The sequence below is a fragment of the Podarcis tiliguerta genome, assembly GCF_965153285.1.
Source record: "Podarcis tiliguerta genome assembly, chromosome: 13".
NCBI lineage: Eukaryota > Metazoa > Chordata > Lepidosauria > Squamata > Lacertidae > Podarcis > Podarcis tiliguerta.
This window is the reverse complement of record NC_139546.1, coordinates 2,727,096-2,746,352: the sequence shown is the minus strand read 5'-3', so window position 1 is coordinate 2,746,352 and position 19,257 is coordinate 2,727,096. Positions and strand designations below refer to the sequence as shown.

The following is a 19,257-nucleotide window of genomic DNA, read 5'->3' as shown; positions in this document are numbered from 1 at the left end:
GCATCCATTCTGTCATTTTAAAAAATGAAATAATCCATCTTGATGCAAAACAGATTAGTTTGAAATGAGAAAAAAATTGAGCAAGCTGCATTTTAAACTGTACACGGCTGAAGCTATTGCCAGCACTCTCACATCTGATGAAGTCTCTCTCATCTCCACATGCAGCCATGTGGGTGAGGAAAAACAAAAAGGACAAAAATTAGGCTGGATGTTGTAACTGTGTCAGCTTGGAGATTCAGTTTCTAGATGGAGATTGTTGGCTGAATAGGTCTCTGCTACGTGCAGTAGGTATCAGGTTGCAATCCTAGGATTCTGGGATAAGAAGCAGTGGCATTCATTAGCCTTATCAAAACTTTTCCTTCTCCAGGATTTCCTTATTTGCTCCTCCTGAGAAGTTACCTCCACCTGCCCCAAATTTCAGTGTCAGCTGCTGTTTCAAAGATATTAATCTATGAATTAGGAAGCTTTTGGTTCAAATTGCTTCTGCCATGAACTGGCTAGGTGCCTGGAGACAAACCTCTCACCATCAGCTTCACTCTCCCAACATGTAGGAACTTAAGAAGCTGCCCTGCACCAAGTCAGATCATCTAAAGCAGAGGTTTTCACACTTTTTGAGTCCACGGCTCCCTTGACCAACTACATTCTTTCTGCAGCACCCCTGTGGGGCTCAGGAGCCGTTATGTCCCCCCTTGCCTGCAGAGCTTACAGCCTCTCACCCTTTTTCAAACAGCCTCCCTTGTGGAGTGCTCCCTCAGCCTCTCTCCTCTCCCGTCTCCTTGGGAGTCCTCTGGGCAGCCGCAACAGCCGCCCCTGGTCTCTGAGCTGCCCCCTCCGCCCCAAAGAGAGGTGACTTCTCACACTGCCCCACAGAGGCCTGGGAAGCACCCCCTGGCCAGCCCCAGAGGCATCATTCCTCGGGGGGGGGGGCTTATAGACAGGGCTGCTGCAAGAAACAGCTGTGCAAGCCTTTGGGAGGCAGAGACACAAGAGGGCATCAGAGGAGGGAGGGGAGGGAGGAGAAACGGAGGCCAGTGTTGCCCGCAGCACCCCTGACTATCATTCAAGGCACCCCAGGGTGTCACGGCATACTGGTTGAAAACCACTGATCTAAAGCATGGAGGATAATGACCTAGTGCATGTTGAGTGCTCTGAACACCTGAAAGAGCTGTACAAATGTCACATATTATTGTTTAATACTAAATTTGGTTAAAACTTCATGAAATAAAATGTAGCATCTAGGGGCGGGGCGGGGAGGAAATAGTCCCAGGTCTCCATATTAGATGCTTTGGAATGGTTGCTGCCTCCCCAATTCAAATTAAAAAGTAGGACACAACAAACAGGGATTTTGTCTCTCTCATCTCCACATGCAGCCAGAGGGGACTAATTTTCCCCAGAGAATGCAAAGAGGAAAATTAACGATCAGACAACATGCAAATGGCCTGTTATTCCTCTTCCATTGTTACTGCTGTGAGCATTTATAAAACAAATTCTGTATTAAAGCAAACATAAGGAAATTAAAACAATATCTGTAGAGTAGCCTGGGGTATGAGGAATTTCCATTTACTTACTTCTTCAAATTTTAGTGCAATCATGGAAAAAGCCTTGAAAATGGCATCCGTTGGGCCCGTTATCGTCACAATTCTTTCTGGACAGGAGCCTTCTGAGATGTTGATTCGAGCACCACTCTGCGGAAAGGGCAACCCCCCCAAAAAAAACCACATTTATTTGTAAAGTATCTACTTAACAGTTTACCAGCCTTGACTTGAAATGTACGCTTTTCCATGTTATCCAGTTTAACAGCATGTATATACCACCCCCCCAGTGGTGCACAGGCAAGGCAGAATTGAACGAAGGAATGGTAAGGCAGGTCAGAAACAGCCACTGAAATGATTGAAATTAAGGGCAGTTCTTTGAAAAAAATAAAACAAAAGCTGACACTGTACAGGTGTACCTCGTATTGTGTTAAGGTCACGTTGCGTCTTTTCGGCTTGTGAACGTGGCAAACCCGGAAGTGTATACTTCCGGGTTTCACCACACATGTATGCGCAGAAGCAAAAAGCATTTTGCGTGTTTTGCGCATGTGCAGAAGCGGTGCTCTAGTTACAGACTTTTCGGGGTGCGAATGGCACCCCGGAACCGATTTGAGTCTGTAACTAAAGGTACCGCTGTAATAGGCAAAAGCACAATAGTTTAGGAAAATCATGAAGAGTGTTGAAAACAAGAATGCTACCCATCAGGTGAGTCTAAATTTACTCATGGGACAAACTTAAAACACATTTGCCATGATCCAAGAGCTCCACGTTTGTGCCTATCTTCCCTTCCAAGCTGCAGCCCCTTGGACTGAAACTGATGTAGACTTTTCCCAGGGGCTTTCCAGGGCATACAAAGAGATCACTTGCAGTGGGCAAATGGCCCCCTCAAAAATCCCCGTGTGCATCTCAAGACTCATATGCAGGACTTTGGATTAAGGCCACTGTAAGCAATTTAAATCTATATTTTTATGACTTGCCTTTATAGCTTACACTTATATAACAGAAGTTAATCTGGAATCCCAGTTATGGGCTTATTTTTTAAAGAATATTTTTATTGAAGTTTTTCAAAAACTACAAAAACACTTAGAACAAGAATATAACAAAGGTACAATGTTGTGTTAGTTCTGTATCACATAAACTCCAGCTTTTGGAATCCTGGTTGCAGGTAAACTATGGTTAGATCTGATAATAATTTGTTGCATCATGACGAATGATGGTTTCCTGCTAACTGGAAGCAGAAGCTTCGAATCACGTTCTCTCACATGCAGAGGAAGGAAGAAGGCTTCAAAACAACAAACCCATGGTATGTTGCTGGATGGGTCTGAATTAGTTTCTTTCTGTTAGGAAGATTTATGATTTAATTACCGTAAACATGTAGGACTATTTTGCTGGCAGAGCTAAATGCTCAAAACATGCTGGGAGCATTTCCACCCTGCTCTTTGGAATCACTTCCTTCACAATGGATGTGTGGTGAGATCCTCTCAAACAGACATATGCGGGGCATGAAAAATAATATTGTTCTAACTAATAGACTATAACAGTCAGGGTATTTTAACATCTTAGACAGAAAGGCTTTTTCCTGTTGAGGAATAATAGCAATGTGTAGTAAGAACAACAAATAAGACAATGCTACAGCTTAAAATTTATTACCAGACTAATAAATATGAAACAGAAAAGCTGAACTATTTTGAAGAAATATCAAGAGTCTGATATGTCATTGCACATTTTTGGAACTGTTAATAACTTATAAAGATCCCTTCTATTACAGGAGGGAATACAAATGTTTGTATTTCTGTTTTTGTAGTTCTGTAGCATTTTCATATGAGGACAATCTGACACACACTAAAGTTGCAATCCTTTATTTCTGCTTACTTAGAAGCAAGTCTCTTTGACTCAACACGAGTAAAAATGGTTAGTACTGAGTTGTAACTCACAATTAACCCCATGGAAGAGACTGGGCTATTCCAGTTCAGACTGCAGGCATACTTCCAGGCTTCTCCAAAATCCTTGCATACAGAAATCTAGCATGCTAGGAAGAAGGCTAGAAGGCCAGAGCCCTTTCCCCTAACATCTAAGCCCTACTATTGGCACGAAGGGAAAATGTGAGTATTAAGGGACTTTCAGCCCCATATCTTCCCGTGACTTGTAACAGTTTTCCACATGCTTGGGTGCAAACATGTAGTGGAAACTCTTTTCTACTTGTGTAGAATTTAGAAACCCTGACTGGGCAACTTCTTTGTCCTTGCAAAGCCTCCTCAAGTGAGCAATGACTGAACAGGGCTCTTATTTCTTGACTAGTTTTCTAGGTGCACAGATATTTCTATTTATTCTGGGGGGGGGGGGGCGGGGTATGGAGGAACATTCAATGTGTGAGTTCTTTTATGTGGTAAGAAGAGGTACAACCTAGACATGTAATTCTTTAGTTCAGTGAGAACTAAAGCCGTATTTTAAAGATTAATTGCTGTAGATTCAGAGCAGAAATCTGATCTTACCAAATTGTTTTGGGGTTTTTTAAACAATTAGTTTGGTAAGAAGCTCTGAATTAAGCTTTCAATATTTATATCACCAATAATTTAGGATGGTGTATATCAGGGGTCGGCAACCTAAGGTCCATAGGCCACAAGCGGCCCATGGGCACCGTGCTAAACTGGCGTGGAGCAGAGCGGGGACTACCTTCCGTGACGCTGGCCGGCTTCCAATGGGAAGCTGTGCACGCCTCCTCCACACCAGAAGGAGCACTGGAAATAGTGTTTGCTCATGCGTGCACGCACTCCGGCCCACGGCAGGGTCTGCGGGACCGTGAACCAGCCCAAGCCACAGAAACTTTGCCGACCCCTGGTGTATATGGAATTAAATTCAGTGCACTGTGCATGAGAAGGGAACATCACAAAAAATTGTGAATTACTGTTCATTGCAGATGTTTGGTTTTGGTTTTTTGACCACTTGGTGGCAGGATTGATTCATACATGTGAGCAATATAGCAATTCAGTACCACCACCAGGTATATATTTTCTTAAATTGAAGGAAAATTAAGTCAAAGAGTACAAAATTTACATCTTACCTCCTCCCTCATTTTCTTGACAGTTTCACCTTTCTGTTAAAGAAACAGAAAAGCATTTATTAGCTCACACTAACACGCTCCATGACTGGTGAATTTGTAGAAAAATATCAAATAAACTGAGCTGACTCAAAAAAAAACCACCCTCAAAAAGTGGGTCACTGACCTTTCCAATGATGCTGCCAACCTCCTGAAACAAAGCAAAGCAAAATATACATGAATGCAAGCACAAAAGAGAAATACATCTACACATCTGTAAATCTTAAAAATGTAAACGGACTAGAACAGATCTATTCAACATATCTAAAAGTATTATGTAACTGAAACAACAGAAATGCACAATTATGTTGCTAAACAAGGCAGTGAGCTACATAAATGAAATTGGAGGTCCACAGACTAGCTATGGCCTGAAATAATTCTATGTTGCCCCAGAGGCATAGGCTAATGCTTAATCAAGGTAAATAATAGTAATTCCAGCATCTTTAACCATAAATAAAATAATAAAATTTGCGTTCAACTTGTTAACAATCTTACTGAGAAAGCTCTGCTATAGAGCTATGACATCTTTTTTGAAAAGAAGAAAGCATGATAACATAGGGTCTGTTCATGCTCAAAGCGGAGATATCAGACCATCATGCCTGACAGACTATGGACAGCAGACAGCCTGAAATAATTTAGTGGGAAATAATTTACACAGAAACATGATTTACACAGAAACATTAACATTTAACAAATTTTACAGCTGGATGCTAATGCTGCCTGCATTGCTCAAGAAGTCTCATACGTGATTAATACAATGCAGCTGCATAGCTCTCCCAACAGAAAGTCGTCTGACTCACTGTGGACCAACAAACGTCACTATTCATGTCTTTTTTAAAAAAAGAACAACCCAAAAAACAGTGCAAGGATTCATCAGGACAGAGCCAACATTTGCTTCCTCAAGGCAGATACAACAAGCATAAATATTTTTATACATCTTATACTAGGCATTTGGATTTTATGGACCTTCTATTTAGGCTGCAATCCTATACAAGCTGACTTCAGTGGGACTTACTTCTAAGTAAATATGTATAGGATTGCACTATTTGGTTAGTTTCAAATGTTTCTCAGAACATACCAGTAAGGCAACCCAAGTAGTTGCAGTTCAAACAACTGTTTGGAGATTTCGTTATTTAATTTCCAGGTCCACTCATTTCCATCACCCCCCCCCCACCAACAGTGAAAATGAAGTGAAGCTTATTCATTTATTGAAATATTTACAGACCACACGTTTGTGAAAAATACAGCAAGGTTATATGCAACACACAAATTACAGCAAGATAAATAAAAACAATCCTAAATACTGTTTGGTAAAAAAACAAAACCACCCCAACTCCACATTGCAGAGGCCTGCCTGAAAGAAGGCAAGAATGATTCCTGCCGAACCTCAATTGGCAGGGAGTTCCTCAGGGCTGTCCAGGCCTGCTGACATATGAACTCAGACCCTAACAAAGGATAATCCAACCTCAGAGTTTGGGGAACCACAAGACGTTTCCCATCACAGCAACAAAGCAATGGAGGCAGAGCATTAGGAATCAGATTTTGATTTATGAAAGAAAGCTTTCCCCCGCTGCCCCTGATAACAAGAACAAGCTTGAAACACTTAATTTCCTCATAAATAATTGAGAGTGCCTGCAACTTTGGGTTTTTTCCCCTTTGTAGCTTAGGAGAAGCCCTTTCGTGCCTCTTCCACTCCCATTTTTCCACATCAAATTAGACAAGATGAAAGTCCAGCCCTTGTCTTGCAGAAAACAAATATCTAGCATGTTTTCTGCCAATGTTAGTGCTGGAGAATATACACCTCCTAAATTTTCAGCTAGTCTGTTCAATACGGAACTGTTTAAAAACAAAATATCTATTTTATTTAATGATAGAAGTCAGACGTAGCAGAAGTTTTAATGTCTAATTCACATGATGGATTAGGCAACAATGCATTTTGGCACCAAGTGAGCAATGCAGAAGCAGTGGGTGTTCTCACTAGGCAGGAAACCATTTCGAAAGTGATTGCTTTAGCTATAATGTCATAACAACACCCAGCTGTGCGAGTCAAACAGAGCCATACAGTGCAGCACTTACAAAGAAAGTAACTGACAGATCTAAACTTGACAACGCAATTGACAAATGCCAGAGATCCAAATATTCACTTATGCTGTTTGAGAGATCATTGTGTGCGTAGTAACAGACATGTGTGCCTTCAGTAAAGCTATGGCACAACTAACTTGCATTAACGTAACTTAACAAACGAAGGGTAATGTAAAGGGACGCGGGTGGCGCTGTGGGTAAAACCTCAGCGCCTAGGGCTTGCCGATTGCATGGTCGGGGGTTCGAATCCCCGCGGCGGGGTGAGCTCCCGTCTTTCGGTCCCAGCTCCTGCCCACCTAGCAGTTCGAAAGCACCCTCAAGTGCAAGTAGATAAATAGGTACTGCTTTATAGCGGGAAGGTAAACGGCGTTTCCGTGTGCTGCGCTGGTGCCGGCTCTCCAGAGCAGCTTCGTCACGCTGGCCACGTGACTTTCTGGAAGTAAAATAAACTCTGTGGGTGCGCAACCCTAGAGTCGGACACGACTGGCCCGTACGGGCAGGGGTACCTTTACCTTTACCTTTAATGTAAAGGCTAAGCGCCTGAGCTATGAACTGAAATGCCACCTGTGCCACATGCTCTCTCTTACACAAGCTGCTATCTGTGCCTCAGTCCTTACAAAGAGGTATTTGCAGAAAGCTGAGAGGGATGGGAAATTTATGACATATGCTTTCATGAACTAGAGTATACTAAGAGGAAGCCACAGAAGATTAGTTTTCAAGATGCTACAGTATTTTTGTTGCAGCTGACTACCTGAAATGTAGAGGAGAAGGATGCTGTGGGCAGAAGGAAGATCAATTCTCTTCCTCCATCCTCTCCATTACTAGAATGCATGTCAGTCTACAACCGACAAGCTGAGCCATGTTGCAGATTTCAAACATTTGGTGGATCTCTCATCCTTCAAACAGCATTTCTGTGTCTGTGGCTATCTTGAATTTTGTATAACTTACACAATGGTAAACAAGTTAAAGAAACAATTGTCTGACTTTATGGAAGTAAAATAAACTCTGTGATTAAGATGTAGACACACTACAGGGTTGCTGCTACAAGGGCAGACATTCTTGCACAGCTCATAATAGTTAACTGTATCTGGGGCCTTTAACCTTTGGGGCCTGTGGCCACATCTGGATTTCCACCCCACCCCAATTTTATTTGGTTTAGAAGTCTTACACAGACTGACAGCTCACTTACAGTACTTCGCTGAAATACATATAAAATAGTTTTGCATCTTAAAACAGGAAAGGAAACACTTTTGAACAAGGGATACATGGGAAATGGTGGCACATTTGAATTTTTGGGGAAAATGGCATGGGTGCCACCACAAAATATTGGCTATGGGGCATGGCTATTCACATATCTCCCTCTAAAAACTTCTGGCCTTTGGGTCTCATTAGGCTCACCAGCAGTCCTAATTTGGCCGGCAATGACATCTTCCTTCAGCCACACTTGTAGGGCAGGTAAATCTACAACTGCAGCGGAATAAACGGGAGCCTTAAATTGCACTTCCGATTACAAACCAAAAAACAGACACATCCACCTATCCCTAGTTATAATCAGCTTTGCTAGTGTGTAAATAAGGCTAAAATGTTGGGCCTCTAATACTGTTAAAAGCAAAGCAACCACTAACATACACCCATGTTTCTGACCTGCCCCCTGCCCAATATCTCAATGTAAAGCAAGTTACCTTTCCATGCATAAGAAGACGTATAGTGAGTGTGACATTGAGGCCCCCTTCCGTCACCTTCGGATCTTTTGTGTTCATTCTCGTCCAATATCTGCAATTGTTGAATAGAGCGTTTCAGGGTGATTTCTCCCCTGCACTTAACCTAGAAAGACAAAAGGTTACCATTCTGAGGTCAATGCTTCTCAAAATGCGAATCAATTCATACAAACTACATATTTCAGCAAAACTACATATTATAAAGGGCAAAGGGTCTCGACACACAATCACCATTTTTGTTTGAGGTCCCATATTCTTGGTATTCTTCACTTCTGCTCTTTTTATGACCGAGCTCCTAATGCTGATCTCATTATTTAACATGTTCCAGCAAGTGGTAAGAAATAAGCCTTGAATATATCTTCATTATTTCTAGGCTGCCTTTCAGCAAACATGTCTGTGGGCGAATCAACATTTGTTGGTTATAATGTTAGAAATGCGTTATAAAAATGTGACACCACCACAGAGCAGCGATCTGCCGGCAATGGAAAAATGCATTGATCATTATATAACATTATATAACATTATTTAGTACTATTTTTAATAACGCTTTTACAGATCAATGTAGATCCAGACGCATACTCTGAAGTTGAGACCTACATGCTATACAGCAAAAACCCAGAACTTTAACAAATGAGCAGAATGATCATGTGTGAACACAAAAGCTGAATTTTACACTCCAACTTGGTGCAGCGTTCTGTTGAATTGCAGCGAAAATCAACTGATTTCTTCTCACTTTCTCCATCCTCTTCCTTTTTTACTCTAGTGGAACAGATCTTATTTTCCCTTCCCGTAGCTCCATAGTGATCGTAACCTGATGTCACTGCCAGCAAGAGCGGCAGACGTCTCAAAGACACTGAAGTCAACCAGTAACTGTTTTCCACTGTAAATCCTGAGTGCTTGTCTGTTTTTGTCTAGGAAACTCAGACGTCCCTTAACTCAGCTTCTTGAAGACCCAAACCCAAAATAGCACTAGGATGTCTCTTTAATTTCTTGTAGCAAACTTGAATTATATCTTAAATATCTTAATAAATAGGATGGGATACTAATGAAAGTTGAGGTGTCTGGTGGAGATGAAAAGCAAGAAATTACAAGAAACAATTATCCACATAGAGAGTGAGGCTGCATATGCACCATACATATAAAGCACACTTCAAGTGCTCCCTCCCAAGAATCCTAACTGTAGTTGGTTAAGGGTGCTGGGAACTGTAGCTCTGGGAGGAGTAATCCCAGAATTCTTTATTGGTGGGGAAGAGAAATGACATCATGAAGTTTCTAGGACGAGGGTGAAACTGTAAAGCTCCCTTCTTATTTTTGCTATGGGATGCTGCGTGCATATAATTTTGTTATATATAGGTATGCAATATATATGTATAGTATTGAAATGTGGTTTCTTATGTTATTATATTTTTGCTTTGCTATGTTGTTATGAAATTGTTTTTATAGTTCTTGTCTGAAATGCACCCCCCTTTCTTTGTTGTAAGCCAGTTTGAGCATGTGGGAAAGCAGCATGCAAATGAATGAATGAATGAATGAACGAGATGAGGTTTCCATGTACTTCATATGTATGGTCTTCAACCTGGCACGTCTCTGCCAGAATTCAAAGAAACCTGAAATCAACAACAAATTTGACAACACATTACTAGCCCAGTTATGGAATCAGTCTAATGGCCTGTAACTTCTTGGGATTTATAGTCTGAATTTATGGTCTAAATAGTAATATTTATTATGAACTTACTAGTCTTCATGACCACACTGCAATGTAGCTCAACATATCACCATACAATGGATGCATAGTTGAGACTAAGAAACAGCGATCCCACTAGGTCTTTTTCTTTCATACTAGTGCAGGGTGGCTGAATTTGCTCTTCCCTCCTTCACTGATTCTACCAGCAAATGTTCTCCAAACATTCCCCAACCTTTCTCTCCTCGGAAAAGACTGGTGCTGGATGATAGCCCAACTGGGAAGGAACAAGCCATGATCTCACACAGGTTGCCCAGTGTGCTACGTCAGCTCTTTCTGCACACGATACATGTTTTTCCCCCGACTCCTCGTCTTGCATCTCATTCTTTGCTCTCTCCCAGCTGGCACGTCCCTCATCTCACTAAGCCCAGGAGACGGCACCCTCTCTTTTTTGTCCTAAACACCACTTGCAAAAGACCACCATTGTTAAACGGGCTGCCGTGTTTAGCACTGGAGGAAGATGTTCCACCCCCCTCCAGGCTCCACATCTTTCCAGGCCTGCCTCCAATTCCGTCAGAAGCACCCAATTATCTTTAGTTATTTTAGGCAATTGTGTCAGCGAACACAGCAACTAGGTAAGGAATGAGGGAGGTCATGCAGCACTGAGGTGCGACACAAAGCTTGTTTTCTTTTATTTGTTGCTTGTTGATTCAGTGTATTGAAATCTGAAAGGCTCATTTCAAAGCTGCTGTTGCTCAAATAATAATAGGACACACTGGCCTTTAATACAATTCTCTTCAGGGAACAAAAGCTTCTTTTGGCAAGGCTACAAGGGCCGCTTGTTGTAGGTTACACACATCTTTCCAGTCAAGCACGATTAATACTCGCCCCCCTTGCCCCCCACGCTCATGACCCAGACGAGGATCCTTTCAACTATATAATGTTAGTATTATGCGCTCAGAAATCTCAGTTTTAAAATGGGCTCCTAAAATGAAACCATAATTTAATTATTTTCCTATAGCCTGTACCATTTTGTTTCATCACTTTGTGCCAGAAGGCTAGTAGTTTACAGAAGGCAGTTACTGCCCTCCAGGATTATTTTGCCAGATCCTTTTAACATCTGTTTCTAAAAAGGACTTTATTTGCAACGGCATAAAGAATAATCAGAGACTTATTTACCCAGATAAATCAGGAACGAGTTAGGAAGCCTGGCAGGCTGAGGTGAGCTAAACGTAGGGAAGAAATGGCGACAAAGGAAAAGGAAGCAAGGAACATTTTAAAGGCTGCTGAAAGGGGCTCCAATGGTTCTGAAAGTATTTTCAGGTGATGACGCAAGACACAGAAAAATATGTATAAATTGCATGGTGTGGGATATTGCCAGAGAAGATTTGTGAGAAATAAATCCAAGACATATGTAATTTTGCTTGGGTTAGTTTCAGTGAGAGCTGCAAGCATTAGCGTAATTGAAAGATTAATTTATGAGGGGCAATTTTACTCAGTGGTGTTGTGGGTAAAGGACACACCATTTGAAAAAGGCTGTTTTGGTTCTGGTGTGTATGTAAAACAATCTATTAAAGTGGTGCCTTTCGTTTAGTAAATTGCAGGTTTTTTACACTTCCTTCAGTACCCCAAAAAGGTACTAATACAGTGGTTTGGGCAATTTGAAATAATTTAAATTAATTGCTTAAAAGGCAAGTCAATAATCAACTAATATTAACTAATTAGTCAATAATCTTAATTATTATTATTTTCAAGCTCATTTTTAACAATATCTGTCAGGGAGCCAACAGTACCCTATGAAATGTCAGTCAATTTAAAAATACATATCAATAGATATCACAATCTTGTGTTGCTAAACCTAAATGTAAAGATCCTTCCTGTCAATTAAGGTTCGGTGACTTTTCCTTATTTTTACCCATAATTCTGTTATGCTCCATTTAAATTGCATTAAAATAAAATAATACATTTTGTTTGTTGAAACTGCCAAGAAACCTGCTGCAATATCTGGGAAAGCGTGTTCTCCTTCATGGAGAGCACGTGTTGCGGTGGGGGCCGCCAGGACACTCCAAAGTTGGGGGGCTGGCTAATTGATCGTTGGCCACTGATGCGATTGGGGCTTCCCTTGTTGTTGGGAAGAAGTTAATGTTGCCATTTGTTGATTGACGCTAAAACTCATTGCACGAGGCTAGGGCTTCCTCTTTTCGCATCGGATTGCCCGTCCCCCCCCCCCCCCTAGAATTAGGGTTGTTCGCTTTGACCTTGCTATGCCTGTCATGGGGTCGTCTGCTCTTGGGGCAGGGGCCCGGTAGGAATTTAGTCCATCTGGCTAATTGGCTGGGGCCATTTGGTTTTTGCCTACTGCGTAGCAAATCGTCACAACTTGTAAGGTTCGCGGTTAGGCATTGGTTTATGGTTTGGTTGGTTGAGGGGCATGGATTGGCTGTGCCTGCCCCTCTAATGCTGCTGCTGCAAGAGATTCCGTTAAAGGAATTGGAAGCTAACTATTGCTTGTCCACTCTGTCAAGGGGGCTCGGGCCATAGCAATGAGCTCCTGGTTGCATTTGGGGTGAGGGCAGGTTCCCTGCTCCGTAGCTAGCCCCAAGTGTATTCCCCTTTTCTGACTTTCGCATCGTGCGGAATGTCAGTCTGTCCCCCATGGTGGGGGCAGATAGTCTCAACCAATGCCTACGCAACCACTCACAAATTTGTATTTTAATAAAGTTGTGGCCAAAATTATGCCAAAAATCTTAAACAAAAATTTCTGTGTGATGTGTGAGTTATTTGGGGTGGACACGCAAAGTGTGGAATCTGGTGGACAGCTAATTTCCAATATTCACATTAATCTGAGTGGCACATATGAGATAATTTAATTTAAGAATTCACAAAGATCAAATCCCTCAAGCACCCCTACTGTCAACTTGGGCAAATTTCCACTTATAGTAAAACAACAACAACAAAGCTTTGTCTATTTATTACAAAGCCAAGGTCTTAGAAAACGTTTGAAAAGGAAACACAACTTACTATAGACTCACAAACGGTCAGTGTGCGTATGTATGTGTGTGTACAGATTAGATGGGGAAAGATAAACATAAAGCCTTAAGATCTTCCTGCAAGTCCTTATATAATGCAAATTAGATGAACCGTCATTTGGGATTTCAGAGTTTATCATTGCCTACATTAATCTGCTCATTAATATTGAGATTAATGCATCTCAAATGATGTAATGAGACAAATTATGCTGGCCTGAATCCAAACAACCCCATGACTAGTTCTGTGTGCCCAAGAGAGCTTTGGGTCCTTTTCTTAAGCAGGAGTCCCATGCCCTCATGCTGCATGGCAAACTTCTGAAATTAAGGAGATTTTCAAGATGAGTTTGTGATATGATGTGGTCGGCCTGCCACGGAAGGGGACAAAGGTGGGAAATTCAATTATGGCTCCTCCTTGATCAATAAAAAGTCAATTAAATACCTGCCAATTTGCTGCCCTGTCATGTGGAATAATCTGCCATTTGAGGTGGCTGCTCCTTTACTCTGCTTCATAGCAGAGGTGGCCTTTGTCTAACCTATTGGACCAAATCTGTCTGACCTGTATTTAACAAATTGATTCCTGTCATGCCACAATGAAGCATCTGGAACCCAGTGTAAGCACAGCTTAGTTCTAGCACATGTGGACTGCAATATGGATTAATTCCTAGGGGGCCAGGGGTCTTAGTGGACCACAAGCTTAACACGAGTCAACAGTGTAATGCAGCAGCAAAAAAAGCTAATGTTTTTCTAGGCAGCATCAACAGACGTAGTTAGTTACCTTTTATTCGACCGTCAGTCAGAAAAAGAAACATTTGTCAGTACACAGTTAAAACATCAAATTTTTTTTTTAAACTTACCAACACTAAAATGGGTTAAACAGATAGCCCTATATCAATACAGTCAATTATTGTCTTGCGACGCTTAAAAGCTAAAAAAAAGAAATTTGGCCACCAAGGAAGGTATAGCTCTAGTGACATTATTTAGCAAGTGTAAAACCTGGTTTTCTCCGGGTAGGAAGCTAAATTGATGTAGAAATGGGGCTATAAAATTTTGTCTAAGCTCTGCATAAGAAGGGCAAGTCAAGAGAATGTGTTCGGTGGACTCAACCACACCCATGGCACAATGACAGGTTCTCTGGGCATATGGTACTCCCCTGTACCTTCCCCACAATATCGCAGAGTCAAGGACATTTAATCTAGCCGCTGTAAAAAGTCTGCGGTATTCCACATAGTAGATTTCTGCAAGGTATGGGGCTGGTATGGTCCAGTAAATCTGGTCCCCTAGGACCATCCCTGGTTTTACCTGGGCTATGTCCTCTTGCCTGGCAATGTCACTCAGTCTCCGGGAAATCACAGCTCTAGCTTGATTGTACGTCATAGAGTCAAGGTAAAGGTGAGACAATCCACAGGACTGAACCTCATTAATGACCTCCCATCAACAGAGGTAGAGTGTTCAGCTAAGCATAGGCGGACATGCACTCTGGGCTTTAAGAAGGCTGATTTCAAAAAGCTTAAATAACCACTGGGTGAGAAGAAATTCTCAAAGGGAAGGGAGTCTCATGCAAGACAAAATTGGGATTCAAGATAAAGGGGTCTTAGGAGACCACAAACTTAACCTAAGTTACCAGTGTGATGCTGCATGAACAGAAGTCTAGTGTCCAGGTCAAGGGAAGTAATAGTCCCACTCTATTCTGCCTTGGTCAGACCACACCTGGAATACGGTGTACAGTTCTGGGCTCCACAATTTAAGAAGGTTATTGACAAGTTGGAAGTACGCAGAGGAAGGCAACCAATATGATCAAGGGTCTGGAAACCAAGGTTTTTGAGGAATTGTTGAGGGAGTTTGACATGTTTCACTTGGAAAAGAGGAGACTGAGAGGAGATATGATAGCCATCTTCAAATATCTAGTGGCTGTCACATGGAGAAAGCTTGTTTTCTCCTGCTCCGGAGGCAAAGACCCGAACCAATGGATTCTAGTTACAAGAAAGGAGATTCTAATTAAACATCAGGAATAACTTTCTGACAGTAGGAGCTGTTTGACAGTGGAACAGACTCCCTTGGAAGGTGGTGGCCTCTCCTTCCTTGGAGGTTTCTAAACACAGGTTGAGGGGCCATCTGTCCTGGATGCCTTAGTTGAGATTCCTGCATTGCTGGGGGTTGGACTAGATGACCCTTGGATCCCTTTCAACTCTACGATTCTGATTCACTGGTATCTTCTGAGAAAAAAGGAGGAAATTTGTATATGGCTTAATAATAAAAACCTCCAAGTGGTTTGCATAAAATATACATTACAATTGTTGACAAGAGCAGTAGCGACACAGAATTGTTTATTAAGTTAGCTGTGTTTGGGTGCCTAGACCATTGAGATACCAAGGTATTATTTCACTGGTCACCTAAATCTCACCCAAAATAAGGACTTCCATTTGATTAAAGAAAATAAATGAATCATATGAGTTTTAATAATTAAATCTAGATAAATTTATGTATCTGTTAAATTAGTAGTTTTGAAGAGAAAGAAAGACTTTGCTTTTACATGATACACAAACATTACATCAGACAGCATGTTAGGAGAGGCATCTTCTCTTGCGAGAGAGGGCTAGTGCCTTTTCTAAGATGGCATCTACCATCTGCACATGTTAAAATTATAAAGAGTGTTTTTTAAATATGCTGCCCAATTAATTGGCAGCCCCTTTTTAATTAATGAAAAGGTTTTTAATAGATTAATCTAACTGATTAATATTGCTAAATATTTCAGTGCTAGGGGGAAAAGTCTTCTTGATTCTTTGCCATAGCTTACTCTGGGTGGATACGGATAAAGCAGCTGCACAGGGAGCTGTCTGGGCTCAAATTCCTAATCTACTTAAAGAGAGATTTATTAGATTCCATCAGCAATCTGCATCTCTCATAATTCGACAGACGTGTATCTGGATTTGTAGTATCAACATTTTCTCTGGTTTGTGTTTCTAGAGAAACTTTTAGCTGCGGGTGGATGACAGCATCTACATTTGCAAGTAAAATGATTTATTACTGCCTGTAATAAATATAGCATTGATGTTACTGATCATACCATACAAAAGGAATATATATATATATCTTCTTAAGAGTTAATTTAATGAGTGCTAGGTTAATATCACAGAACCCTATTAACTAATGGACAGCACAAGTCTCACAATGCAATCTGTATGGAAATAAAAGAGTTCAGGTTTACATAGAAATGTAATCATTCAAATAAAGATGAATATGGGAATTGACAGGGTAATCCCATGCATATTTACTCATAAGGCTGGCATCTTAAAAGGTATATCGGACATTGTGCTTTATATTTCTAGTCACTGAACTAAGGCTGCATACACACAACATTTTAATCTGGAATCAATGGAGGCTGAGTACTTGTTTTTTATACGTAGTCCACATACCATAGATCTAGATCTATTGCATACTGTATTTTTCGCCACTGAAAATCAATTCTTGAGCAACTGGTTTCATTCCAAAAATAAATGATTCATGCAGACTGATTCTACATTCACACAGTATGTTCATTAGGAAACAGTTGGAAATTGATGTAAGCTGTCCTGGCATTGCTGTGTTTGTGTGTATACACAACTCTCCAATGACACTATGGGTGGGTGTATAGCAAGATCACAACCTCTGCTTCCTTCTAGGCAGGAAAAGGTGTGGGGAACCTAATCAAGAGGAGTGTTTTCAAATGGGTATGTACCCTCAAACCGTGCAATGCAGAAAAAGCCCCCTCACAAACAACCCACCCCAAACTGAACATGGCAGCTTTGCCAGGAAAGTGGTAGCGAACCCACTGAAAATGAGTTTCTGTATTTAAACTCACAACACCCCTTTAAGGCAGACCACGTGGAGAGATAATGACTGTGGCAGATCCTCTTCCCCTCCCATCCGCACAAAGCTCTTGGCTTTCCTGCTCCTGTTTGCTCACTATTAATATGCTGGCATTAACAGAGTAGCGCCGAGTACAATGCTCAAATACAGTACACATGCCTCGTGGGCTGAGAGAATATTTATTCAAACTCACAATGCCTATGCTCCAGATCAGCCTTTCACAACCCTGGGTCCCCAGATGTTGGACCACAACTGGTCACTGGTCAGGGATGATGGGAGCTGTAGTCCTACAGCATCTGGGGACCCAATGTTGAGAAAGGCTGCTTCAGATAATGTGATAATCTGTAGATAGCCCTGAAATAACTTCTAGGGCAGACTAGACAAATGGCATCACCCTTCATGCAATGGTAATGATGGTGGTGTTTTTACGTAAATTGCAGGCATGGGACCCCCAATTCAGATCAGGACCCCAGCAAAGGAGGGTGTCAGGGGGCTTTAAAGCTTTGCCCCCTGTGGTGGTCCTAATCCAGATTGTTAATCCCACATATGGTGTTTGTACTGGGGAGCCTTCTTTCCAGTGCAAATAGCAAGTGTGCCACCACCCACCCCTACAGGAGGGTTCAAAGGGCTGAAGAGCTCTACCTTCCACCACGATCCCAATCTAGACCAGCCTTCCTGTGCTTGCTATTTACTCTAAAATAAAAATCACAAAATTATTAACTGCATGAATGGTGTTGTGTGCATTTTGGCTCTATTTTGGAACACCAAAACTAAGGCTATGATTTGCAGCTCCACAATGTATTCAGTGCCTTGGTAAAAGGGAGCATTGAGCTCTCACTTCTGTAGAGAAATAATGGCTGCCTAATTCTATTTAAGGGATGTGGGTGGCGCTGTGGTCTAAACCACAGAGCCTAGGGGCATGCAGATCGGAAGGTTGGCGGTTTGAATCCCCGCGACGGGGTGAGCTCCTATTGCTTGGTCCCAGCTCCTGGCAACCTATTTGTTCGAAAGCATGTCAAAGTGCAAGTAGATAAATAGGTACTGCTCCGGCGGGAAGGTAAACGGTGTTTCCATGTGCTGCTCTGGTTCGCCAGAAGCAACTTAGTCATGCTGGCCACATGACTAGCTGTACGCCGGCTCCCTCGGCCAGTAAATCAAGATGAGTGCTGCAACCCCAGAGTCATTCGCGACTGGACCTAAGGGTCAGGGGTCCCTTTACCTTTCAATTCTATTTAAAGCTCTGATACAGAAATGCCAGAACACAAGTCAGTGCTCATTTGAGAAGGATGACAAACCTCTTGTGTTGTCAAGATAACTAAACAGAGGGCTGAGCCTGAAACAGAATCTCTCTCACAGACACAGCAGAGCCATCCATTGTTTGCTTATTGTGCAATGCCTTTATTTAAGTGCTAAATTCATTGTAATGGCTCTTATTACGTGAAAACAACCCCACCTGTTTTATAGGGCCCTAATCAAGTGAAGTCAGAAATAATCTAGCCCCATGACGTTAAGAGAGCTGAGTTATCCAAGCTATTTTTAGGCACCATTGAGGATTCCACCCCCACCCTCATTCCCCAGCTTAATCCCTTTAAAGAAATTATTCATATGGCTATATACTCCAAGTTCATAAAGATCGTAGCAATGTACACCACTAATATGAACAATACAAAAACACATAAGAACTAAAATCACAGCTCATCAGCTAACTGTAACAGATTCCTCTCACCCTTTAATTGTCCACGTAAGACATAGAAAGGTTTTCAGCAAATACTTAACAATTAATACAGAAGACACCTGCTAAATCTGGATGGAAGAGCATTCCACAGCAACTGAACCAATGTCACTGAAGACTTGGTTTCATGTTGACATCAGATAAGCCTCATCAACTCAGGGGCCAATTGGCAATGTTCCTACAGATCAAAGCTAGGATTTAGGGTCCCAGTAGGGCTGCCACCTTTGGTTGGGCAAAATAAATGGCAGGTTGGGCAAAATATGGGAACCACCATAATATGGCTTCTGATACTCATCTCACTGAGAGGATACCATGTTCAATAGTATTGAAAGCCATTGAGAAATCAAACAAAAGTAACAGGGTTTCAAAAAAATATATATGTCTGTGCTTGAAGCAGAAATTCAGTCTCTTCTTTGGCTATGCTAGACAGGGAGGTTTACAATAGCAATACAATTACACTCTAATTAATTCTCTTTTTAGTCACAGTTCTCCAAAGGACGGCAGAGCTGTTTGCTTATATTGCAAAGTTTCTTGGGATAG

The 19,257-nt window shown here is 41.6% G+C and overlaps 1 protein-coding gene across 25 annotated transcripts in view; it reads right to left on the bottom strand.

Moving 5' to 3' along the window:
• LOC310661537 (poly(rC)-binding protein 3-like) overlaps nt 1–19,257 on the bottom strand; it is a 246,593-nt gene that overhangs the window by 32,147 nt on the left and 195,189 nt on the right. For 19 of the 25 annotated variants that reach the window (XM_083407852.1, XM_083407840.1, XM_083407843.1 and 16 more), the window contains 4 exons: nt 8,394–8,535; nt 4,757–4,780; nt 4,594–4,626; nt 1,569–1,685 (listed from right to left, as the gene is read on the bottom strand). In XM_083407852.1, coding sequence (XP_083263978.1) covers nt 1,569–1,685; nt 4,594–4,626; nt 4,757–4,780; nt 8,394–8,471 — 252 coding nt within the window. In that variant the 5' untranslated portion in view covers nt 8,472–8,535. The remainder of the gene's footprint in view (nt 1–1,568; nt 1,686–4,593; nt 4,627–4,756; nt 4,781–8,393; nt 8,536–19,257) is intronic. The other 6 variants (XM_083407832.1, XM_083407833.1, XM_083407855.1 and 3 more) reach the window with 2 other exon arrangements.